Below are 25,417 nucleotides of genomic sequence, written 5' to 3'. Positions count from 1 at the left end.
GTGCAATGGAAAGTAAAAAGTAGGCTACAATTTTTTTTATTTTTAGGGCAGCACTTTCCTAGGGTTAGGAAGCCTGAGCGTGCCTATGTTCCCACAGCTCTATGTTCTTACCCTAACCATTTCTAACCCTAACCCTAATTTTGAAAATGTCCTAGAAATATAGTAACATTAAGAGAAAAATCTAAGAAATATGTAAACTGTGGGAACATAGGGCCTAATTTTGAGAAAAATCTTAATGTGGGAACATAGGACCTAATTTTCAGTAAAAAAATTAGAAATGTGGGAACATAGGGCTGTGGGACCACTGGTCTGTGGGAACATAGGGCTAACCACCCTGAAGACACTACAGTTTAAAGTTTTGTTGCAGTTTACAGTTTAGTTTCACGTTTTACTACGACATGTTCTGTCAGCTCCGTCATGATGATCATGACACATTTAGTCTGTACAGCGGTAAGAACTGCATAGACGTTGCCAGATATCGGATAATCCCTTCCCTTGAATGCGTAGAATGTTCAAGGCTCTGGGTGCACCTGGGACTATAATCTCCAACGGGGATTACCCATACCTTTACGCAACAGTTCAAGTGTAATGAATTGATGGCAAGAGCAAAGAATCAGATATCAAACGGAGCAGGTTAGTTCGTTGTTGTTCTCACTCTGTCGTTCATATTGACACAAAAGGTTGCAAACGGTTGCTTTACACTTCACATTCCATTTTCCATTGCAGGAACGCGATGCCCTGTCTCCACGCGGAGTCGTTAAATTCACTGTCTGCTGGAGGTGATTACGAATCAAAGACGGAACCTGTAGCTTCATTCCCTTCTACACGAGGAATCGGGCAACGGCGCGCCTCGGTAGGGTTGATTACTGAAGATACTACTTTTGTAACTAGCGCGGGGTGGATCTTTTCACCTTTGTGGAGTCGGCGCGCTCAATCGCTGCGCTTTGGATTTCGTAAAGGCGTTGGGAGCGAAACAGTTGACGCTCTGCTTGACAATCACTCAGATTTTGCGCGGACGTATTTCTTACAAAGGCCATCAAGGTAAGACTTTATGACTAAGGCTTGTCTAATGCTTGTCTCATTGTCTTGTCTAATGCTTGTTTCATTGTCATAATTTGCCCTTGCATCTTATGTTATATGTAGATTGTAATGGATTAATTTGTAATGGTTTCTATCAGGGATATGGTGAATGGGTCTCACAGTGAGAAGTCTTCACAGGCCTCAAAAGAAGGGGCTAGGTCTAAGAAGGATGTCCGTTCAAGCACACCACAGCTGTGCCGGCGGAGGGAATCCCACCCACTGTCTGGACCTTCCAGGAGGTTCTCTGGGCCTTTCCTGGACAGGTCATCATCCACTGTCCCCTCCCTAGAATGGGGAGAGTTTCTGACTCTTGAAAAGGCTTGTTGTTCACCAAGGTCCCCATGTTCACCACGGTCTCCGAGATCTCCAATCTCACCTCGGTCCATGCGGCCCCCGTGGTCCCCTCGTGTGATGCGGTCCCCCAGGCGAGTAGCCCCGTGTGGACGCCGCGCCTCCTGCGACTGGATGGTGGAGATTATGGGTGGTGCTCCATGTCGCCAGGGTCTGTCCGAGGTCTGCCACAGGGTCCTCCACCACGTGAACAACGCCATTGCTGCAGACCTATGTTCCTTTGCCCTTGTCACAGACGACAGGGCTGGTGGAAGAGTTCTCAGTGGTGTGGTCTTTCGCTCAAACAACGACGACTCGTATGGCCAGAGTCAGCCTAAATGGGACAGATACATCATGGAATATGTCATAGAAACTGGGAGGTCACTCAACATCATGGATGTCATTGAGGTAGCTACAACAATTTGTGCCCAGGAATGTCAGACATACTTCAGAAAACTTAAGGCTCTTTTCAGTGGGAGATTTAGACAGGTCACCTAAGGATCACTTTGCTCGCTCTATCTAAATCTGCAAACAAGAGGAATAACCTCAAGACCTCTGACATTCAGCTATCCTAGTGGAGATAAATTTAGTTGAATTTAGAGGAACCCCCAACATGGAGTCCTAGAGGTCAGCTTGTGATGCAACACTTGAGAACGCACTTGTGTTATGTAAAAGAATCAGGCTTCTGTGAAGAGGGAGTTGATTAGCCATGCTAACTAACTGGCTGTAGGCCACATTAGATCTATTAGAGGCACTCATCCTCTCTGGCCTAAGTCTGCCTAGGTCTGGTTTCCAGACAGGAATGTGTTTAGAAGGGCCCCAGAGAATCAAAATGCTGACCTAATTGACACATTTAGTTGGTAATCTCTGTTTGGAGAAGGGTGAGTAAAAGTAAGGGAGGGACGTGAAAGGTCTAGTTAAGCCATCTGAGTTCAGACTTTAGAATGCTGTAGTTGTCCTCGGGTCTGTTTTCAATAGTTGCTTTTAACAATCATTTTAAGGCAACACAATACAGTTATTTTACCTTAAAATAAAAGCTGCGACTTACCTGTGACTTACACCTGTGACTTACACTGGCGTTCAAAAGTTTGGGGTCACTTAAACATTTCCATTCCACTCTATAATAGACAGAATACCAGCAGAGATCAGTTGCACTGTTTTTTTTTTAATCAGGGCAGCAGTTTTCAGATTACATTATGTGCTTACATAGTTGCAAAAGGGTTCTCTAATGTGTTCTCAGTTAGTCTCAGTTAGTCTTTTAAAATGATATCAGATTAGTAAACAGAATGTGCCTTTGCAACATTGGATGAATGGTTGCTGATATTGGCCATCTGTAGATATTGCATTAAGATCAGCCATTTCTTTCTACAACAGTCATATACAATATTAATGATGAAAACAAGGACATTTCTAAGTGACTCCAAACTTAGTGCACATTAGTGTACGGCAGTGTACATTATGGCAAAATGAAGTCTCTGACATTGCCAAAGTGTGCCTGGAATGCTTGATATTGTACTGTGTGACGTTGATCAGGTAGGATCATGACCCATTTTGTTGTTTTTTCACTAACTGGGTATACCGTCTCTTTGCTAAATGGCATTAAATTCTTGATGTCAAGGGGCATCTACGTTTTATGAAGCTTCATGATGTATATATGATGTATGTATGTATAAAGTACATATTCTACCATTCAAAGCCTACTTGTTTTCATAGGATACCAGATTCAGTCCTGAAATGGGTGAAATATCTGGTTCCAGGCCCAAGAGCATCTTGAGTTTGCCAGTGTACAACCCCAGAGAGGAGGTGGTGTGAATTAAATTCAATTCACTAATAAGTTTACTCTCTCATTCTACACCTGTCAGATTTTGTATCATATTCTGATTGTTGTCTCATCACTTTAGCTTGTAGGTATTGTCATGGCGATCAACAAGACAACAGCTGCCGGCATGAACTATGGCCAGCATTTTTTCTCAGAGGAAGATGAGAAGGTGAGAAAACACAGAAATGTTTTACCTCCTAAAAGTTTGCTTTACCAGATAGCCTCAAGAAAAAATAAAATGGATATACTTGTAAAATCAAATTATAATGTATGTACTATGTGGTGATGTTTTATGTGGCATAAGATGTGAATGCTCCATGTCATGAACAGGTTTTGGCAACTCATATGGGGATGCTAGGTGTTATTTTGGATAACGCACAGCTTTGCGAGAATGTTGAACAAGAAAGCAAGCGTAGCCAAGTAAGTTTCTTAGCTGATTCATACAGAATGACAAAAGCTTATATCTCTAAGGCTAGATCTTTGTAATGTGCTATTTCTCTACAAAATTAATTATTTCTATTGGGCTTTTGCACTGATTTCTGAATGTTTTATTCTGCAGGTACTACTGGAATTAGCTCGTCTGCTGTCAGAAACACACGACTCCCGGGAGTCTCTCTTAAACAAAATGGCCTCCACCATCCTTCCCATCACCAGAGCCAAACTTTGCACTGTTTTCATTGCTGACAGTGCTGATAAGGTAAAAAAATAACTGCTGTAGATAGTCAGTAGTCACCACTGAAGACAACTAACTGTTGTAATGTGGCTTCCAACAATGTCTGTCTGTCTGAAAGTGTTTTTGTTATGTAATTTTAAAAAGTTTTAAGTTTTTTTTTTTCAATCCAAACAGGCATCATTTGCATATGTCATTGACACTGAAAATATGGGTCCTGATGGAAATGAGACTTTGTGCAAAAGGTTTGTTGATTCCTTGAATTACTACCATTTGTCCAACTGTACAGCTTTGCTAATCAACCAAAAGTTTGATGCCTTGAATTACTACCATTTGTGTAACTGTACAGCATCAACTAGTTGCTAAACAACTAAATGTCTCTGTACACTTTTCTCTGTCTCTCTCTTTAGGGAATGTGATGTCAACAAGATAAGCCTTGCATATGCTGTTCACGTCAAAAACACACTTGAGACACTTAATGTGGCCAACATCTCCACAGACTGCAATGTCGTCATGCTTGTGAGTAGGCACAGATGCCAAAGATCTGAGAGTTGAAACATCTGAAACTTGAATTTCCCCTTGGGGATCAATAAAGTATCTATCTATCTATCTATCTATCTATCTATCTATCTATCTATCTATCTATCTATCTATCTATCTATCTATCTATCTATCTGAACCATTTGGCCTTTACTTCTATAAAGATGCTGATAGCTTCATTGAAAGTTCATGAGGAGTTAAGTAGAAAGAAGTAGATTATTGATGCAATTTAGGTTAGAGTACTATACATGCCTGGTGATATTTTGGAGATGGAGATTTTAGCCAACATACTCTGTGTATTGTGTATCATACTCACATTTTCCACCTGCTGTAGTTAAAACATTATGAGTTCACTCACCATTTCACCTGTGGTTTGTCGTGACAGGACCAGACAACAGAGGAGGCAGGTGATGAGATGAGGACTCTAGTCTGCACACCTGTCAGAAATGGACGCGAGGGCAAGGTTATAGGTAAAGCAGTTATACAATGTCTGTTTTTCTCCTTAAGGTTTTCTATACACAGATTTAACTTCAGTCATAAGAACAGTTACTGTACTTTTTTGACAGTGTATGATGTGATAGTGTAAAATTCCCCTTGCTACTAGGCAGGTGAATATTATTTTGTTTCAATCTCGTATGAAAAACCTTTCTCATGTTGAAATGAATTTATTCATATAGTGTTACATATCAAAGGCTAGTGAGACTGGAAATTCTGATGGCATTTTGTAATAATACATTTCAATAGTAGTCAACAGTATTTTGGAAATGATTGATGTTTGGAGTAAGCCATATCTAATATTTGTATATGTTGGCTGTATATGGTAATAGTTAAACGTTCAGTTCATTTAAAAAAAATCTTCTGTTTATTATACTACTTAAAGGAGTGTGTCAGCTTGTCAACAAGCAGAGTGAGGGAGCCTGCAGGGCGGAGGTGTTTGGCCGAGGAGACGAGCGCCTCCTGGAGGACTTTGCCCTGTACTGCGGCCTGGGCCTCCAGAACTATGAAATCCAACAGAAGGCCCAGTTGACCAGGGCTCAGCAGGAAGTGACACGAGAGGTGAGGAGTGCTGTGTGTGCAGATTCAGGACTAAGTAACAATTAAATCACAGTACTCTAGACCACTGGACATTGTCATGTAGGTGTGTTGAATGCAAGCATTGTCTGGAAAAGAGTGGAATCTTCTAGAACCATAGCATTCAGAATCTGGTGTGTCAATGAAAATCAGTCTTCCAATTGGGGTCATCCATTTCAGAGATGGTACCTAGGCCACAGACTAGGACAGAATCAGTATATTGGAACAATGTTTTTTTTTTTTCATCTTTAATCTCTTGGATACACACTATGGAATAAGTAAGGGATAATGTATAGAACGCCGGTCATTGTCGGGAGATAGGTCCTGACAGGGCGAACGGACCCCGACGCGCAGCGGACCTTTGCGCAACCTTTGAATGAAGTTCCAATCCTTGCGTAGTGATATGAAAGAATTGACTTAGAAGCACAAAGCCCATTTTCCTTGACAGCGGTCTGTTATACTTAGCAACGGTCTGTTATTCAGAATTAGCAGACCGCCGAACGTTGGGAAGGCCCATTCAAGCACTATGAAGAGCCGTGTCAATCAATCAATAATCAATTCATTTAGCAGACACTGTTGTCCAAAGTGACTTACATATGTCAACTGTATTACAAGGGATTACACTGTCCCCAACTTGGGGTTAAGTGCCTTGCTCAAGGGCACAACCGTGGAAGCTGGGAATTGAACCCACTTTCAGGCTACTACACGCTAGCCCAGCTCCTACACTATGCATCCCTTTGTGTTTGTGTGTTCACATGTGGGTGGGTGTGTCTCCTCCAGGTTTTGTCTTACCACATCTCTGCATCAGAGGAGGAGATTATGACCTTGCAGGTGAATGACATGTTTGAACATACTCTGTATTTTCTTTTAATGAAAATGAAAACGGCTGAATCCCCGCTGAGGTCCTGTTTTCCTGATGTGTGCTCTGCTCCACCTGTGCCCCAGGAGTCTTCCATCCCCTCAGCACAGACCCTCTCCCTTTTGGACTTCAGCTTCAGTGATTTCGGCCTGCCAGATTCAGTCACAACACAGGCAACAGTGCGCATGTTTCTGGACCTCAATCTAGTGCAGGACTTCAATATTGACTACAAGGTACTGCGGCATCACTGGCCTGATTATGTTGGGGATTCCACTGTCTTTTGATACATGGGGCAGTTGATTGTTTTCAAAACGTAGAATATCTTGCCGTTACTGTTTTTTCCCCAGTGGATCCTAGGGGTCCAAGCAAAGAAACTGCTTCCACGCCATTTAAAAAAAAAGAATTCGGTCCGCATCATTCCCAGACCATTTCAAACAAATTGACTTTTTTGGATTTTTGATTCAGGGTGTAATTATTCTATTGCTAACATCTTCTAATGTAAAGGGGTGCCACTTCAAATCACAGCTTGCGGCTATGTTATTATTTATTTACTGTCATGCAATAGCCATCATAAAATAGTCATCATAGTCATTTTGAAAGTATACAGAATATAACATGTAAGTTAACAGAGGGTCTCTTTATGGTGTCAAAAATAATTTTGTCTTTCATCTCCCTCAATATAGAGTCTGTGCCGCTGGGTCCTGAGTGTGAGGCGTGGCTACAGGCGGGATGTGGCCTATCACAACTGGCACCATGCCCTCAGCACTGCCCAGTGCATGTTCGCCATGCTGAAGGCAACGAGTCATCTGCAGGTCAGAGGAATCCTTCCCTAATCCCTCCCTCCCAGAAACCCTGAGTGATAAACCCTTTTGGGGGTGTGTTATAATCTGTACTGCTTCCAAAAAAAGCTCTTTCCTCCCTGTACATGTCCTCCTGTACTGGTATGCCTGGAAAGTAGGGACGCACCAGTCTGCATTAAATAGGATTTAAGGAATCAGTGCATTAAGCACTACTATTTTGGCTCTCGAACTTTCAAGCTTGCTCACACGCCATCTCTCGCCACGCTAACTCGATTCACTTTTATAATGTTCTAATGCTATTGTTTTTCCAACCATTCATTTAGAGTTGTTGTCTGAGCTTGTGAGTGGATTTAGGTTTTATTCTTCTCAGTTAAAGTTTCTTCTCTTTCTGTCGTAGAAACATTTCTCAAGTCTGGAGATTTTGGCTCTGATGATCGCCACCCTCTGTCACGATCTTGACCATAGAGGAGTCAACAACTCTTACATAGCACGGTAAACATTGATTTACATCCAGTAGAGTAGAACAGTCATCCACCCATCAATTTGTTACAACGTTCTGTCATCACCTTAATACCTTAATAATGGGTTGGTGGTAGTGTAGTGGCTAAGGAGCTGGGCTAGCATGCAGTACCCTGACAACTTGAGGGTCATCGTCTGACTCTTCTCTCCCTTTCACTGTTGATCAGGAGCCAGCAGCCTCTTGCTCAGCTTTACGGCCACTCATCCTTGGAACATCATCACTATGACTTGTGTGTCCTAATCCTCAACAACCCAGTAAGACTGGCATCCCCTGATACTCTGATATTGCACACTAGTTAACTAACTAACTAACCAACTAACTAACTAATTAATTAATTAGAACTCTTATTAATTTTAAGAGTTAATTTTATCACTGTTCTTAGATAAAATGAATACCTGAGTATGTACAGTAGTTAAAACATTTAAACAGAGGTCATTTAACACTTACAGTATTACAATTATGTCTTACAGCATTTTGGGAATTTAACACTTGTAATTTTACTGTGTGACTTCAGCTTCCCTTCCCATCCATATTTTCACGTATCTAACAATCCCTCTGTCTGTCTTCCCTCTGCACTGTTTTCTGGGGACAGGGTAGTGAGATTCTGAGTGGTTTGTCTCAGGAGGACTATCGACGGTGCCTGCTAATGGTTGAGAAAAGCATTCTTGCCACAGATCTGGCTCTCTATATGAAGTAAGACATGCTTGCTAACCTTTGTCTTATCTATGCATTTTCTATAATCAACCTAACCAATTTTTAAAGCTGTAGGTGCTCTATGGAATCTGTGCAATTCATATTGCTGAGTGAATAATATGCAGCTGTATGTCTTAACTGTATTTTAACACTTGTGTTAAGTGTGTACTGACTGTTTTCTGACATCTAAAATGGTTTTCTGATGCCCATCCACTGTGACATTCCGAATCCTTTTCAGTAATTTCACCATTAGATTTTACATACACTTGATCATCCTCTATGCATTTTACCGTTGGGTTATTCTCAAGGGCTCTTGTTTAAACATGAACTTTAAAACCATAACCTTAAAAACCTTGAAGTGTGCACCTTAAAGTGCCTTAGAAAGTCCTCTTAGTTGGACAATTATTACAGATACACAATCAAACAATTGCATATGTATTATAATGGACCATTGTGCTTATTATTTGTAATGCTCTGTATTTGTGTATGCATTTGTATGTGTGTTTCTGTATACTTACAGGAGAAGAGACGCGTTCTTCCAGCTAGCTGAGAGAGAGACCCTCTCCTGGCAAGATCAGGAGCACAGAGAACTGCTGAGGTATGGGAGACTTCTCGACACAGCAGCCTCTTACTCTTCAGCAAAACCAGAACCATTAAACAGCAACATCAGGGACATAGCCATTAAAGAACTAACATCCTTGAGCTTTACATTGCCTGATGGCTATAGTATTCAGTTAGTGGCAGTCTGGAGTTCCAATTTGATTGAGTAGCAATGAGTACTCGTTTATTTCACTTCCTGTTTATTTCCTGTGCTCTGCAGCTCGATGCTAATGACGGCGAGTGACATCTGTGCTATCACAAAGCCTTGGCCGGTTCAGAAGAGGGTGAGAGAGCGAGAGCCTGCTAAAAGTCCTATATACTAGTATAGGAGCTCTATATGCTTATTTTTCCCCTCACAGATACTTGAGTCACTCTCGTCTTTCTTGTTTAGACTGCCAGTCTTATTGCCTCAGAGTTCTTTGCCCAAGGGGACCGTGAGAAAAATGAATTCAACATCAGACCCATTGTAAGTTTTGAATATTAGTCTCAGTTTGCGATAATGCCAACTTTGTTCTGCTGTTCTTCTTTCAGATGATATGCAGATGTAGCATGATCTGTACATGTTTGTGTGTCTCTTAAATGTTCCCTAAAGGCTGTAATGAACAGAGAGAACAGCACTCGTGTACCACACATGCAGATGGAATACATTGATGGGATTTGTGCACCCTTGTACAAGGTGAGGGGTCAGGCTACACATGTACAGTAGAGATGTGACCACTATACCACTTCTAGCAAGACAAGTGAATCACCAAATCATGTTTTGTGTTTCTCTCTCTCTCTCTCTCTCAATTTTCAATTCAATTCAATTCAATGAGCTTTATTGGCTCTCTCTCTCTTTGTGTGTGTGTGTGTGTGTTTTAGGCTCTTGCTGGAATGTTCGACTCTTGCAATCCACTATTTGAAGGCTGCATGAAAAATCATGAAAACTGGCAGCGCCTCGCTCAGGGAGAAGAGGATGAAGTGTTTGCGACTGATGGTTAGCCAAAGGATCTGGAGTGGAAAGTTGTTTTACCAGAGGGTGATAAGATGGTTGAAGATCCAATCAGATCAAGAACCCTCTTTTTTGTGGTTGACACTGACATGATTGGCTTTTTGTTCAAAACGTAAGGATCATATGCACAAGAAACTTGGAAGATTTAGTTGCCTATGTCCCCATAAGTGGTTCTGTAAAATGGATTGAATAGGGTGGGGTGAAGAATATCATAAACCCTATTATAACAGAACATCATTTTAGTGAAACTAAAGATTTTTAACCAGAGCTCAACATGAGTGATAAGAACATTTGTGGGGGGGGGGGGGGGGGGGGATTTCAAACACCACTATTTAATGGCTTTGTGGACATGCTTGGCTTATCATTTTTATGTTTGTCATAAAGGAACACCCAAAACAGGCCAAGTCAGATACCCCACATTTAATCACAGCTTGTCTGAGACTTGCCATTCACTGTCTGGTTATTTAAACAGGTACTGTTACATTACACACATTTCTATAATGTAATTACATATATGTATTGGTGGTATACAAATGTATATATATGTGCCTTACGTAGACAGTATTTATACAGTCTATGTTCCCTCCAGATCATATAAGCTAGCATGTGGTTTCATTGATACTGTGAATCTATCGAATAGGCAAATAGCCTTAGGATTTACTACCGGTAATTGTCCATGTACAACCTCCGGTAGATTCAGGTGCTGGTAGGTAGCAGGAACATCAGATATAAGCTCGCAAATAAGTAAACTATACACCTGAAAATAAGTAAATAAGTAAACTATACATAATAAGTAAATAAGTAAACTATACACCTGAGTGAACCTTATGACGCTACACGTGAAGCGCGTTGTTTGCTTTAAATAAACCAGAGTGAAGTCAATTCAGTGTGCGGAGGTTTACTTATTTGAGAGGAATAGGCAAATATCCTTGTTTATGTACAGTATTTGCCTAAGTGGCCTAAAGGGTAAATGCATATTTCAACACTGTTGAAACACAATGCAAAAGTATCAAAAGGATCAAACTAAAATGTACAAGTCTGCGCACATACACCCACAAATTCTCAAACTCACACGAGCACAGATACTACCACTTCCAAGCATATGCTTTTGTGTCCTGCTACTTGTTTTGATGCATATTTGTACCTATACTACTTTACTGGCACTTTGGGAGAATTCCCCTCGAATTGCAAGGGCTCTAATTTAGATGCTGGGTAAAGGAAGTCTATTGACATGCAAAATTCTTGTACATGAACTATTATTTGGCATGAGGGAGCATTGAGCGGATGTTTGCACAAGGTCTTGCCAATAGACCTCTGAAGTTCACCTACAAAAAAGAACCAAAACGTCCATCTTTGCCCATATAAGGAGATCCGGTTGTTAATTGAATCTAACTACCTATGGCAAGTTGCATTGCAAAGTTAGCTCTGCGGTAGCAAAAATCTAAGGCGGGGATCACATTAGCCAGCGGCAAGCGGCAGGTTTCCTATTCTCTATGGTTTGGCAACGGAACGGTGGCAACGCTGGCGTAACACTAGCGTTGAAGAAGCTGAGTGTTGAAGTTGGTTTAACTTTCAAAGTCCAACGCGAGCGTATTCAAGGCAAACCGTTTGTGTTACCATAGGAACGAGATAGAACTTATTATGGTCTGAGCGTTGTTATGCTTGCCGCTGCCGCTTGCCGCTGCCTAATGTAATCCTCGCCTAAGTGTGCCGCCTTCACGTAGGCCTACCGGAGATCACAGTATCCATTCAAAGGCAGAGGACAAAAGTATGTTCAGGAAAACGTCTGCATTTCAGACTTCAGAGGTCTAGGGTGTTAAATCAGCTAATTGACTTTGCCTAGTTATTAAAGTTAGTTAGACTTAAAGCTGCAGTTGGCAAGATTTTTTTGATCACATTCACTGAAACCGACGCTATGTTCCGATAGAACAACATAAATCAGCCGGTTTTAGAAAAAACCTGCACTTCTACCTCCACCTAGAGCCTGTTATTTGTTTTGCAAAAATCCACAGCTCCCGGTTTTTCTGGTCCAATCAGAGCAGGGCTGTGTGAGATCTGACTATCAATCACAGTCTGGTGCAGTCTGGTACGCACTGATGAGCAGAAACTCGATGAGAGGGTGCTCGGTAGTAGTGGGGGAGGGGCATGAGAGTTTCCCTCAATCTGTCAGACTTGCCAACTGCAGCTTTAAGACTTTGCCCTTTGGTCATCATTAAAATTAGGACCCCATATCTTATCCATTACTTAGCCTGTAGGATACCAGTCTTTCTTCCTTAGAGGGTGCTGTAGTGCTGTATGTTTTTAGTAACATCCATAATGCCAATAAAATGTGATGGTATGGTATGATGTGAATGATTACATGAAATTGTACATGAGAAAAAATGCACAAAAAATAAATGTTATCATTCACATCATACAAATGCCAAGGCATTTCACTGGCGTTATGGATGTGACAAAAAGTCAATTTTCCGTGGAATTGCCCTGTACAAGGTCCAGAACTCTCACTTATTCTAGGCAGAACATGTACCCTATATTTCCTGTCAGTTACACCATGATATTAAAGAAAACTAGCCTCTAATGTTTTAGACTAACATTACAGTTTAATGCCTTAGGAACTGTTTTCTTCATATTCACTGTTTGGGTTTTTGGTTAATAAACTAGATACAGATATTTTCCTGTGCCAAACTGCTTTGTTCTCTTGTAAGATAACTGCACTGTAACAATGTAATCGTTGGCTGATCTATGATCCCCATCTCTACTCTCTCATGGACAAAAACAAGAAATTTGGCATATGTCTCTAGTGATGGTTCATTCACCAGTCCACACATATCTGCGTACATAGCCCAAAGTCTGTTTCTTTTAGAATATGTGTGCCATCACCTGACTAACAGAAAGACACACCTCAGAATATAACCTAACTAGACTGTGGCACCATGGACTATGAAAATGTGCTTGCTCAAATGTAGAAGGCTAGAAGGTCACTAATATCACCAACCATGAAGAACAGAGCACTATGTGCTTCAGGTTATTCGATATTCTAAATTCTATCACTGCCAGCTATCATCAGCCAACTGTCAATGGTAGTCAGGGATGGATTACTGCATGGGCCTACCGGGCCCAAGCCCAGGGGAGACAAGGAGTCAGGGGGCCCAAGCCATTGCATGGAATCATTGCCTCAATATCAACACATCATATCAACATATATGCTGTGAATCTGATTGAATTGCATTTGCCATCCCCAAAATGCACCAGAATATAGGAAATCATATCAAATAATTTTTTAAAATGTCCCCCACAACAATTAGTGGGTTGCCCCTTAATACATCTGGGCCCAGGGGCCTGAAAGTTCATAATCCATCCATGCTGGTAGTGTCTCCCTTTATCTTTCTCTCTGTTACACACACACACACACACACACACACACACACACACCTCTCTGTTTGTCAATCTGATCCTTTACCCTTTCTTTTCATCACACTTACATAAGCTACGGAAGGCCTTACAGACTTCAGCTGATACTATGTAAAAGTCTATTAAGTCTATTAAACTTGATTAAACAGAGATCTCTGCACTTTGTGCTCTGAATGGGTGTAGACAAGAACTGACAGAGCAGGCTAGGCCTACACTCAAGCACACTAATAGGCATGAATTGATTGTATAGAATATTGATATTGAAGTATTATTTTTTTAGCGGACAATTTCGAGAATTTTAGGCACAATTTCTTGTTAAAGAGATCAATTATCAGCCTAAAAATGTTTTATAATGTTGTATTGTTTATGTGGCCCACTTTTGCACACCTTGTAGGCACCAAACCCTATGCTATAATACCAGCAATGTGAGGTTTATGGACAAAACACCATATTTGACCTTTTCTGAATTTGACCTTTGATTTGGGTCCAAAACCTTCAAAAAAAATGACATGTTTTTTTTTACTCTCAAGAACCCCTAGAACAAAGATATAATACTATAATACCAAAAATTAACATGTGAATCCCACAAGCCCCCAAATTAGACACATAGCCCCCCCTACTATATCCTGTTTTTGCATGGATTCATGTCAACACTAAAGTTGCCATTTATATTCCAAGTCACTAGAGGACACTGTTCTGTAAAATTGGGATATTTCTGGTGCTGATTACACAAGTGTTCACGTATTTTGCGGAGGCACGCCGTGAACGGACAAGGGGAGAACGAAATGGCAGGGCGCGGGAAAAGAAAACCAAAATCTGAACCTCAGGTAAGGCTATTCGATAGTAGGCAACAGCGGTAACTTAACTGCATAGACTGCTGCATTTAAGATTATTTTGCTAAATAGAGAAACAGCGGTAATTTGAAGATCCAATTAGCACGGTCGTGTGCCACAAACCAGCAACCCATAACAGACAACCATAGCAATCTCTTTGACATGAACTCATGAGTGCCATGTAATAGTGCCATGTATACACTTAATCACTATATTTGCAATAAGGCTTTGAGGAAAAAGGATATCGACTGTGTTAGCTAATGTTATTCCAGCTAAGTTATTGTTAACAATGGCAAGTGTTCGTTTTTCGTAGACTAAACGTTAAGTTAAATTTAGCAAGTAAACTAAACATGTTACATCAGCATTTAAAGGAATCCTTTGTTTTTAAAACGATGCTAGCTCGGAACAGCCCGACCGAAACGTAAACATGGACACAGGAAGATGGTTTTGCAACATTGTTTACGTTAACGTTCTCATACGATTATTATCTTACAACTCAGGTTGTAGCCAAGTTTTCATCGCAGTGACATTGTAGTTAGTCCGTTTGTAAATAGGCCTACATTTTATGCTATTATGTATTATGACACCGAATGCACACCACAGTCCAACGTCATCTAACATGCACATTAACATGTATCTAGATATTTGAGGATGTAGGCTACAAGCGTTCAAGCTCTAACTTGTCGGGCATCACAGTTTAAGGACATGCGTTTTTACATAATAGATTAACAATTCTCCACTGTTCACAGAATGCAGATTCAGCCAATGGTGACGCCAAGAAATCGCGTAAAGGACAGGATGGACAGGACTCTGCTTCCCTTGTTAGTGACGTGTCAGCAGAGGTGAGGGAGGAAGTGGAGCGGCTGTACAAGCTTCGCATGCCAGACGACTTTTACCACTTCTGGGACTTCTGTAAGCGTCTGTCACCAGAAAGTCCACGGGGTATGTTGCTAATTTATTGTTAGTAACTCATGTATCTCATTCATGAAGTTAGTTGTTGAGATGAGCAATGGGATGAGAGGTCTGTTTTAACATGAATACTTCTATATTTCTCACTGAAACAAGATGCCCTGAGAGAGACTCTTGGACTGCAGCTTGTTGGGCCTTTTGACATTCTCTCTGAAAGGCACAAGTCCTCCTCAAACCCCCAGCCTAACTTCCACCTGCACTGCAGGCACTTCTATGACCCACCTGAGCTTCAGACCATACTGCAAGGAAGGGCTGAAACCCAGTACCACATGGGCTACTTCAGGTTGGACATCATCTTAGTTCTTAGTATGCCTGTCCAGTGTTTCCCACAGAATTGAATTCAATTTGTGGTGGTTGGTTTGCAGAATTAACTTGAAAACAACAGTTTTTAACAAATTAGCACAGCGTGGTTATGATGCTAACCAGATTTAAGCACAATTTAGTACAACCTGGAAAATCATTGTGTGGTGGTCAATGTTGATATTGTGGTGGGCCGCCACAAATAAGTCAATGTATGGGAAACACTGCTGTCCTCATGTGATATTTGAATATTTAAGTAATAGTAATTTAATGTTGAAATGTTTGTGCTTCAGAGATTCTCCTGAAGCCTTACCAGTTTTTATTGGAGAAAACGAGGCCAAGAAAGGCTGCTCCATCACACAGATGGGAGATAATCTCTTTGGAGCTGTTCTGTAAGTATCTACCATCAGACAGTATGCAGATTATTTTTTTTTTAAATCCAAAAGTAGCTGTTCATCTTAAATCAGTTGACTTTTAGAATTGTGATGTATGTGGCATGTATTCAGATATGCTGACATAAAAAAATATATAAATGAAGAAAAAACACTATACTACAGGAAACCAACAAGCATCACCATCTGTAATGGTCATTGGCAAATGTAATCAAGCATAATTAACGCAAATTAGTAGCCTAGTGATGGTTCCAGAGAGAGTACAACCCTGAGTGCTTTTTTCCTGGTGGTTTCGCGCTACCAAAACCTTCCATTTACTGCACCATACTGCGGTGCGGTATGTCTGTCAACAATATCGCAAAATGTACTGGTACAATTTTCACAACACTTGGTGGAAAGGTGTACCACAGGCTAAGGAAACCCTATTAATTTTTGGAGCCGATCCGACTCAGAGAACTTCAATGTATTTTCCATATAGTAGCCTGTTTTCTCGCCATGATAACGAAAGTGAAACTTAGTGCTCTTTTAGTTTAAATCAAGGGTGCCTAAATTCTTCCCCGTCAAGGGCCAACAATGAATCGGGGTGGAGTGCTGTGGGCTAAACTGTTCAAGTCGTGGACCATTAAATTGAAATGTATGTATAATTAAAAAAACACTACTCATTACGGTGCTTGTCATTGCACTGTGTTTACATTACTTTTATTAATGTCATAAAGTGATTGAACAATATTGAACAGTAAAAATATACGGTGTATCTGAAGCAGTCAAAATCTTTGAAGAAAAACCTATGGAACAATTCTATGTCTTGGAAGAAAGTTATTTGCATCAATATTAATTCATTATTAATAAATATGGAGACATATTTAAATGGAAACCATGTTTTTTTTCATCAACTTTTTGTGCAACACAATTTGTTTCCATACATTTGAAGTTGAACATGTATTATTAGCCCTCCTCACTCTTATCATCATGACTATGGATCTGCGCTGACAGACGCTCAATAGCGCCACCCTTATCGCCCCATCTAAAACAATGTTAAACTGTGGCCAGATAGTGAACTGCAACCAGTCTTTAAGTTAATAGAACAGAGTGTGGGCGGGTCAAATTGGGCACCCCTGGTTTAAATGATGAATTTGTAACACCCTACTCTTCTCTTTCCACAAAACTCACCAGAAGTCATTATTTAAGTTTTTACTTTGTTTTTATTTTTTTAATTCTTAGCATTTGTGCCCAGGGGCTCATAATCTGTCCATGCCTATGTCCATCGAAAGTTTGGAATGCCTACTTAACTGACTCCACCAATGACTTGTTTTGATTTTTATAAATATTTTTGCATATTTTCATGCAATGTATTGAAATTCTGTTTGGGGGTCCCCCAGACCCCGTCACAGATTTGGTCCCCCCCCAAATGTTGACATCATGGCTACGGCCTTGACATGAATCATGAGTCCAGTTAAGTCACATGTATGTTACCAATAGCTGATACGGAACATTATGGATCAGTGATGTTTGAGCTTTGATTTGGCCTGCTAGTGGAGATCATATCCAGCATAGATATTAAGTAAACAGGCGGGCATTTGAGCAGTAGCACAGTATGTGTTTCAGTGAATTCAGTCTCTATTGGCCTCATGTATTGGGCAGATGTGTGTGGTATTGATTCATACCCCCTCTCTTATTTCCTAATGACCGTGACTCTCAGATTGTTCCTGGCAAGGAAGAGGAAGGAGCGAGGTGGTAGGAAGGATGAAGCTGCCCTGCAGAATATGGAGGAGGAGCTGAGAGGGGCGGCAGAGTCTCTGGGGTTCCCTCTGGAGCAGAAAACCAAAGGCATGAAGCTGAGAGACAAGAAGGTATACAGTATATACTAGTCAGCTGAAATAAGGCTATTCTAGACTTTTATTTTGATATTATGACACATTCTCTGTCATTTTGAATGTAGCTCATACTGTAGCACTGATAAGTGCAAGGTAATTTTCATTTATATAAAAATAGATGGCATTAAGGTATGGCATCCTAATGTGTATGTATAGTTAGTTCACACATGGAATCAGCATAGTAGGTTAACCAGCATTAATAAGACATGCCTCAACCTTGGTCAGATAATTAGTGTGAGATTCCACCTGTAATTTCCTCCATGGCTTGCATGGTCATAGGTGGTCACAAAGACATTCCATGGAGCAGGCATTGTAGTTCCTGTTGACAAGAATGACGTTGGATACAGGGAGTTGCCAGAGACGGACGGTAGGTAGCTGGACTGTCTAAATAACAGGTTGACGTAGATGTAAGCCATTTTGAATTGTGGTGCTCTTAATAAGTCATGTTTGTCTGAATTACCTTAGCTGGACTAAAGAGGATATGCAAGGCAATAGCTGAGGCCAAAAACGATGAGGAAAGGATGAAGGCTTTTGCCCCGATTCAGGAGATGATCACTTTTGTCCAGTTTGCTAATGATGAGTGTGATTATGGTATGGGCTATGAGCTGGGAATTGACCTCTTTTGCTATGGGTCTCATGTAAGTACCTCTAAAAATGCACATAAATCATGCAGACATATTCTAGGGGTATGTTTGAAAACAATAGAGTTGTCAATGTGTCTAATGAAATGGTGTTGACTAAAGGAGTTTGACTGTGGCTATGACATCATTAATTACTTGCTGAAGTTGTATGTGTCAATGAGTTCATATAGATATATGCATGCATACATTAGTTCTCACCTTGGTTTCACAAGTACCATACGTCATGGTCTGAAAAGATTAACCCTTCAGCAGGGGAATTTTTAACATTCTAACAAAAGATTCCGTTCCGCAACAATATAAGATTCCAAAATTCCATGAAACTCAAGTACAGCATATAAGTAAATCATGAATTTCAGCAGAATATGAGAAGTAACTCTAGTGTTTGCATGTTCCCGCACAGTACTTTTACAAAGTGATCCGTCAACTGTTGCCCATGGCATACAACCTTCTGAAGAGGGGTCTCTTTGGGGAGATTCTGGAAGCCCATCTTACCAACCGTTCCCATGACAAACTGGACCAGCTCACGCCGGCCTGAGGGAGAGCCCCGCTAAATCAAACCAAGCTGAGTGAATGAAATGAAAAGAACAGGATTGTGGTTCTCATAAGCTGTTGCTGCTAAGTATTTGTTTGTACGTTGTCCTTATTGTAATGGTCATATTGTTGTTTTCAATACTTACAGCTTTTTTTTGTTGTTGATGTTCAAAGGTGGATCTCTAATAAATTGTATATTTTTAATGAGGCTTCATCTTAATTAATATCCACGTAACTTGATAGATAAACACTTGGAAAGTAATGGTTGTATTGCTTGAAAAACAGTTGGTCTCTACACATATTGACATGGTTGCCTGTGACAGAAGATATCTTCTCACTTTTTACAAGGGAGTCTTCTGTAATTTCAGTACTTTACTACAGTTACAGCTTTTCAGTCCTGTCAAATCAGTGTGTTAATGTAGTTGTATTATGGGATGCAAAAACATGCTGGAAGAGATTGCTGCATCAGCGCCGATTGGTGATTGGCTATAAACATGGACTCCTATTCAGTCACACTTGACAATCCTAATACTCTACAACAACAAAATGTGTCCTACTCTTTTGCAGCTCCATAAATCCTTAAACGCATAAATAAGTGCATCTCATGTCGGTCACAAAATTCCATCCTCATCCTAGAAATAGCCCAATCATGTGTTCTCTCCTCTTTTAGATCCTCAAGGCAGGGTAAATTACGCAGAAAAGGTCTCTCCCTTAAAAATGGTGAGTCCTCTTGGACATCATCTGTATTGCACTGGAAACTGATCTCCTTTCAGACATCCATATATGTGTCACACTGATCTTGTTTTAGGCATCTTCTGTATTGCACTTGAAGTGGCAGTAAATCACCAAGTGATGAGTGTGCTCATGAGTGATGATGCCTTAAAAGGAAAGCTGGCCTCCTCGAAAGATCTTTAACATTTATGTGTGCGGTTAGAGAAAATACTTTTGTGACGTTGCAGTCGCAAGGGGTAACATCACACCAAGTTGGAAAGGTGAACTGAGGTTAGGGGATCTCACAAGGTAGTGATTTCAAGTTTATTGTCAAATACTTGATCAAGACGTCACATCAATACCAGTAATGAAATTCTGAGCCAGCTCAACCTCATAGAGAAAGTTAAATAGAAATTACCCAATTATAGGAACCCTTGGTAAAGCTGACTAAAAAACGGTATCCAAAATAATCTTTTGATGATTTATTCTAGTCCCACGAAAGCAATGAGGAAAAATCTAACCTTGAAGGAAAGCAAATTTATTCTGAGAAAAAGTAAAATCTCATTAAGAAATAAATATTTTTATTCAAAACATGTCACCCACAATTATTAGCACCAGCACCACTAGAAAATCTTATACAAATGCAACAGAAGCATTTTCCTATTTATATTCAAATTCTTTAAGTTAATCAGAAAAGTAGAATTTAAGAAGTAGTTCATGACTTTCTTTTTCACTAAGGTATGAAAATAAAGTGACAGAGGCTAAATCCCCTAGTCATTTATCAACATGGGAAAGACAAGAGAATACACTAAATTTAAAATTTAAAAAAAAAAGTGTGTTGACATTTGTCAGGGAATGGTCATATAAACTAGATACTTGGCTGAAAATGCCCATATATACATTTAAAACAATAATTAAAATGTGCTTATCAATGGAAAATGTGACATATGCTTGGACAAATACCCATGGTTATCTTGTCCCCATGCACAGTATGGTAGATTGTAAGAGAGGCAAACAATTCCATAAGAACCATTGTTGAAAAGTTATAGAAAAAGGTATCATCTTGGGGTCACCAAGTCCCCCCTCTTCAAAAGTGACCTCACTGCTAATACAATTATGTATAGGGCATGCCAGGTAAAAGCCTTTTCTGTCATTTAATTCCAAATGTAAACGGCATGAGTTACTGAATGCTACAGTGACTTTGTCTGGAATTGTGGTCTATTGTCAGATGAAATATAGCAGGAAACACTTTAGGTGGGTTTGGCGTACATAAAAGAATGACTATACTTGTGGAGAATTGTGGTGAAGGGGCTGTTATATTGTTATTATTGTCATTTTTATTTTTATTTATTGTTGTCATTTTCAAGGGCCTTGCCAACCTTATTAAGGTGCATGGTATCATGAACCCCAAGAAAAACCTGAACATTTTCAATGGAAATCTGTCAATCTCTGCCAAGACACTGAAAGTGGGTCATTATTGGATCATTCATCAGGCCAATCAACCAAAGCAAACGTCCAGATCAAGCCAAAATTGTTTGCTGAACACAAAATCAAGCAGAATGCACAAGCGTGGACCTAGGAATCTGGATGATCTGGATGATCCCTTGCTTTGTATTCTCCAACCTTATGCGGTGTCATAAGAGAATATTATGAGCTGTTTTATTGGCAAAGGGAGGCTTAAGAAGGTATTTCAAGCAGGGGTGGCAATAATTCTGGGTGGCCTGTTTTAGTTTAAAATATTTATTCTTTATATGAGACTTTACTTTTTCTCAGAATGAATTTGCTTCCTTTAATATTTTATAACAATACCCCCCCCAATAATGATAATAGTTTGCTGGAAAAAGTGGTTCCTTTACATGATTACTGAATAGTTGTGGAACCCCTTAAAATTGGTACTTGACCTTGCTACATTTCACACCTAGATTTTGTTCTTCAGGTAAAATATATCAACATTGATCCGAAACCTGTACTGTAATTAGAGTAACACAGTTAATAGTTAACAGGGTATTTTTGGATAAAAATGTGGGGTGGCTATAAAAGTGATTATAAAAATGTAAAAATTTATTTTTTTTACATATTTTAAATAAACAAAGGGAAAAAATAAATTTGATGCCTGAGCTGGATAAATCAAATAATTTAGTAGTTTATTACTTTTACAGAAAATGTTAAAAAGTGTATCTGTCTAAATTGTCCCCTAAACCTGGAATGTCCTAAAGTCTTTAGTGCAAAAATAAAGATATAATAAGAAGAATTAAAGTTGCAATGGTAAACAGTGCAGACATTAAAGTCACTAAGAGGTGTGTGGAGTGATCATATGGAATCTGTGCACTATAATAGTGGAAGTTGTCAGTATGTGTTAATGACCTGGTTAGTCATTATTAGGTGTCCAAGCAGAGAAGCTGCGTGAACTATATTGTTTTTGTTCAGATTATTATTATTATGGAGTTCTTATTTTTCTCCCTGTAAAAGTGGATGTAGAGCAAAAAAACACAGGCCCAGGAACTTGAAAATTCAGAGTATGGTTTTTACATTTTGGCTCATATCTCAACAATGAGGCATTTTAATCCATTCATCTATATTGTTTCAACTTTGGTCTCCTGCTCTAAAATTTTAAGTAAAATGAAATAGTCACCGGCCATTAATTCCATTGTCTTGAAACTCATTCCACTTTATCTATACATTATGCTGACAAAAGTGTCTTTTTCTGATTTTTGATACATTAAATTACTTTTAAGTTACATGTCAATGAGCATAACAAGAAAGTGTCCCAGTATAACTTTGTAGCCCATATCTCATCATGTAAAGTGGCCATCATCACAAAACTTCATTTGCAGTATCATAACAATAATCTTTGGACACATGCAAAATGTATTTAAAAAAAATAAATAAATAACTGTATCCATTCAATTGTTAACTCTGACACACATGTCAAAACTGTGATTTGCTCCATAGCTCAATGGTAAGTCATCCGCCTGCAGCCCAACAGTCCCGGGTTTGAGACTCACCTCAATCGTAGCCAGGTAGGTAGACTACATTGTTAAGAATCTGCCGTACTATGCCAACACATTAATGTGGACATGATTTGGATGATGATTTAAATCAACAAGCAGGAACCACCTGTGTTGTAGGGTGGTGGCAGCGTAGTGGTTAAGGAGCTGGAGCATGCAGGACCATGCAGTAGCTGGGAAGGTTGTGGGGTCAATTCCTGGCTTCGACCGTTGTGGCCTTGAGGAAGGCACTTAACCCCAAGTTGCTTCAGGGACAATGTAATCCTTGTAATATAATTGACATGTAAATCACTTTGGATTAAACGTGCTAAATGAATTAGTGTAAATGTGTTAGATTCCCTATCCCAAGTTGAATTCCAAATTCCCCATTGCAGCTAATGTCTCATGATTAAAACTCTCTCACACACACATTACTCAAGAATCACCTATGTTATTTTTCTATATTCTGTAGTGGTAAGTCATCTGCCTGCTGCCTAAAAGACCCAGGTTTGATTCCCGCCTGACAGTCTTAATGCCCAAACACCCAATGTCCCCATACTCTAAAACTGCTTGGACCCCATTCTTGCATCTGACTTTGTAGGACAGAAACTATGTTAATGGTGCCCTATATAGTGAATGAGTGAACATTTCGAACACAGCTATAGTGAAAAATGGAAAAGTTCCTGAAGTGAAAAAATGTCAATGCTAGTGAAATGCCTAATATGTTACCACAAACTAAGCTAGACTACTAACTACAAACTACTAAGACTACTTCAAAAAAAAAAAGAAAACAGAAGCCCAAATTGGGGTTCTTTTTAATGGGCCCCTGTCTGTTACAAGTATGAATAGGTGGGGCTTAAAGCAGAAAAGGTTGAGAACCCCTTTCTTTATCAGATTGATAAGCATCTGATAAAGACATGGTTTTACTCTTTGATTCCTCTTTAGTGGGATACAATTTGTTAACTTAATGGACAATTGACATAATTTGATATAATATATAAATCATCCAAGATCAGTTGTATTATTGGCACCAACTGGTTACTGGTAATGGTTGATCCAGCCAGTGGTCCAGATGCAGGCAACTCCCTGAAACTCATGAATCTCTATCTGTATGATGTCATACTCCTGAAACAGCAGTGACGTCAGTGAGGTTCTCCAATTGAATGACCACTATGATATATGCAGGGTACATAAGTGTACATTTATGGTTGCTTTAGATTTCCCTATGCTGTCTGTTGCTTGTATGCTTAGTTACCAGTGCTGCAGTAGCGTAGTCAAGCTGTCATATAAGCCTACATATAAGCCTCTGGATGTAGACGTATCCACTGCATGATGTTCTCATCTTACCGTTTTACTCTGACTGTCCTTCCTGGTTACTTTTTTTCGAGCAGTCTCAGAACAAATACTTACTTAAATACAGAAATTGAGACTGAAACAAGGTTTCTGCAAACCAAGCATATCTCATACACTCTATCGTTGTAAAATCTAATCAAGACACCAGGTTAACGTGCTGATGTAGCCTCATAACTCTCAAGACCACACACCAACGAAGGCATGGCTGAGTGGTGATGCCCCCCCTCTACGTTCCCTGAAAGCTCTGTGTATCGATTTCTGTTGTTTTGATATTGCCTTGTCATCCTGGCTCTGAAGGTGTATCTATTTGCTCGTATGGGCGGTTTGTCTGAGAGTGGACTGTAAGAGTGAGGGACTGTTGAGAGAGAGAGGGAGGGACAAATGGATAGTGTGGCTGTCCGATGTTGAAAACCACCCCCTTATGTGAGACAAGAGACGACGTGAAGTGACGGCACTCGGCACAGTATTCCAACATTTTACAGCAAATTAGTATTTTACGAACTTCAACCCATCTGTCATCGTGCTTCCATGACTCATTCAATTCATGGTCGGCTGTTAGAGGACTGCTGCAGCAGAGAGAAAAAATCATAACAAGCGCACTTTATCCTGCGGACACGAGAGTACTGCACCGAGGCGCGCTCACACACCTCACTGGTTCCAAACGCGTATACTTTGTGTAAAGAAATCGTTCTGTCAGCGGCTCGGTTTGGGACCACTCTCCTTGGCTAGACGCTGCAGTATGCCTTGGAACGCCTCATCGAGTAACTAAGGCCCGGTCCAAAGCCATCATATTAGGCTCGGACTGTCAGCCACCTCTCCATCTACCACTGCGCAGTGACTGAATGTCAAAGCATCCTGAAGAAAGTCACGCGAGGGGCGGCTCCGACTGAGACTGGAAAATGGCTTCTTCAACCAACACGTCGCCGGAGGGAGATTCTCCACCACACCAGAACCGCATCCGCCAGGTGGGTCATACGAATTCTACTGTGCGGCGAAGTCTCGGCTTGAAACCGCACAGTTGACGCCTTTACTATTGAAATGTCCGAAACCAAGTGTTTGTGTTTTACAAGCTTGCCCATCTAGTGCTTACAGGATGAGGATGGTCAAAGGCGTTGCCCTGGTTACCGAATCTTGTAAGTGCACCCCTAGTTCCCCATAAAACAGCACGTAAAATAGCGTAAGCTCGCAATACTGCAATAAGCCATTTGGTCATATTCCGTCTAGCCTTATCGTGTGTTACTTTTACCAATCTTCATCATTATCTCAGAGTTTATGGCTTTTGATGGTAGAATGAACTGTCCCACCCAGCTACAGTTTTGCAGCTGGTAGGCTACACCTGATGATCTGCGGAGTGTGGCTAGGTGATGGTATGACTAGACGCACAGGGTGCCACTCAGGCTCCGTGCAAATTTAGGCTATTGGCTAATGTTTGAATGCAAATG

The 25,417-nt window shown here is 40.3% G+C and overlaps 3 protein-coding genes across 3 annotated transcripts in view; all 3 read left to right on the top strand.

Annotated features, from left to right (window-relative positions):
• Positions 1–733: 733 nt before the first annotated feature.
• On the top strand, positions 734–10,235 carry pde5aa (phosphodiesterase 5A, cGMP-specific, a). Its single transcript, XM_042071358.1, has 21 exons — positions 734–1,041; positions 1,179–1,818; positions 3,124–3,213; positions 3,312–3,398; positions 3,560–3,649; positions 3,789–3,926; positions 4,077–4,144; positions 4,310–4,418; positions 4,825–4,909; positions 5,320–5,495; positions 6,291–6,341; positions 6,456–6,602; positions 7,053–7,181; positions 7,567–7,661; positions 7,856–7,943; positions 8,282–8,382; positions 8,903–8,980; positions 9,203–9,266; positions 9,374–9,448; positions 9,575–9,658; positions 9,844–10,235. The coding sequence occupies exons 1-21, from the start codon at positions 734–736 to the stop codon at positions 9,961–9,963; spliced, it is 2,823 nt and encodes a 940-aa protein (XP_041927292.1). The 3' UTR covers positions 9,964–10,235.
• Positions 10,236–14,095: 3,860 nt separating this feature from the next.
• Positions 14,096–19,128, top strand: LOC121723310 (histone PARylation factor 1). Its single transcript, XM_042108909.1, has 8 exons — positions 14,096–14,211; positions 14,967–15,159; positions 15,283–15,469; positions 15,780–15,878; positions 17,578–17,728; positions 18,032–18,119; positions 18,218–18,390; positions 18,794–19,128. The coding sequence occupies exons 1-8, from the start codon at positions 14,170–14,172 to the stop codon at positions 18,926–18,928; spliced, it is 1,068 nt and encodes a 355-aa protein (XP_041964843.1). The 5' UTR covers positions 14,096–14,169; the 3' UTR covers positions 18,929–19,128.
• Positions 19,129–23,857: 4,729 nt separating this feature from the next.
• The window catches only part of ank2a (ankyrin 2a, neuronal), a 108,261-nt gene continuing 106,701 nt past the window's right edge, over positions 23,858–25,417 (top strand). Inside the window, exon 1 of the mRNA XM_042107984.1 lies at positions 23,858–24,940. Coding sequence (XP_041963918.1) covers positions 24,875–24,940 — 66 coding nt within the window. The 5' untranslated portion in view covers positions 23,858–24,874. The remainder of the gene's footprint in view (positions 24,941–25,417) is intronic.

The sequence above is a fragment of the Alosa sapidissima genome, chromosome 1 (assembly GCF_018492685.1).
Source record: "Alosa sapidissima isolate fAloSap1 chromosome 1, fAloSap1.pri, whole genome shotgun sequence".
Classification (NCBI taxonomy): Eukaryota; Metazoa; Chordata; class Actinopteri; order Clupeiformes; family Clupeidae; genus Alosa; species Alosa sapidissima.
The sequence above is the reverse complement of the archived record's forward strand: the minus strand, read 5'-3'. Positions and strand labels throughout refer to the sequence as shown.

Bases quoted from the DNA above. Each gene is read 5' to 3' on its own strand.
- pde5aa (XM_042071358.1), top strand. From the start codon at position 734: ATGCCCTGTCTCCACGCGGAGTCGTTAAATTCACTGTCTGCTGGAGGT. The intron at 4,419-4,824 runs GTGAGTAGGCAC...TTGTCGTGACAG, and splicing joins ACTGCAATGTCGTCATGCTT to GACCAGACAACAGAGGAGGC. The intron at 9,659-9,843 runs GTGAGGGGTCAG...TGTGTGTTTTAG, and splicing joins TTTGTGCACCCTTGTACAAG to GCTCTTGCTGGAATGTTCGA.
- LOC121723310 (XM_042108909.1), top strand. From the start codon at position 14,170: ATGGCAGGGCGCGGGAAAAGAAAACCAAAATCTGAACCTCAG. The intron at 15,470-15,779 runs GTTGGACATCAT...TTTGTGCTTCAG, and splicing joins TACCACATGGGCTACTTCAG to AGATTCTCCTGAAGCCTTAC. The intron at 15,879-17,577 runs GTAAGTATCTAC...CGTGACTCTCAG, and splicing joins AATCTCTTTGGAGCTGTTCT to ATTGTTCCTGGCAAGGAAGA.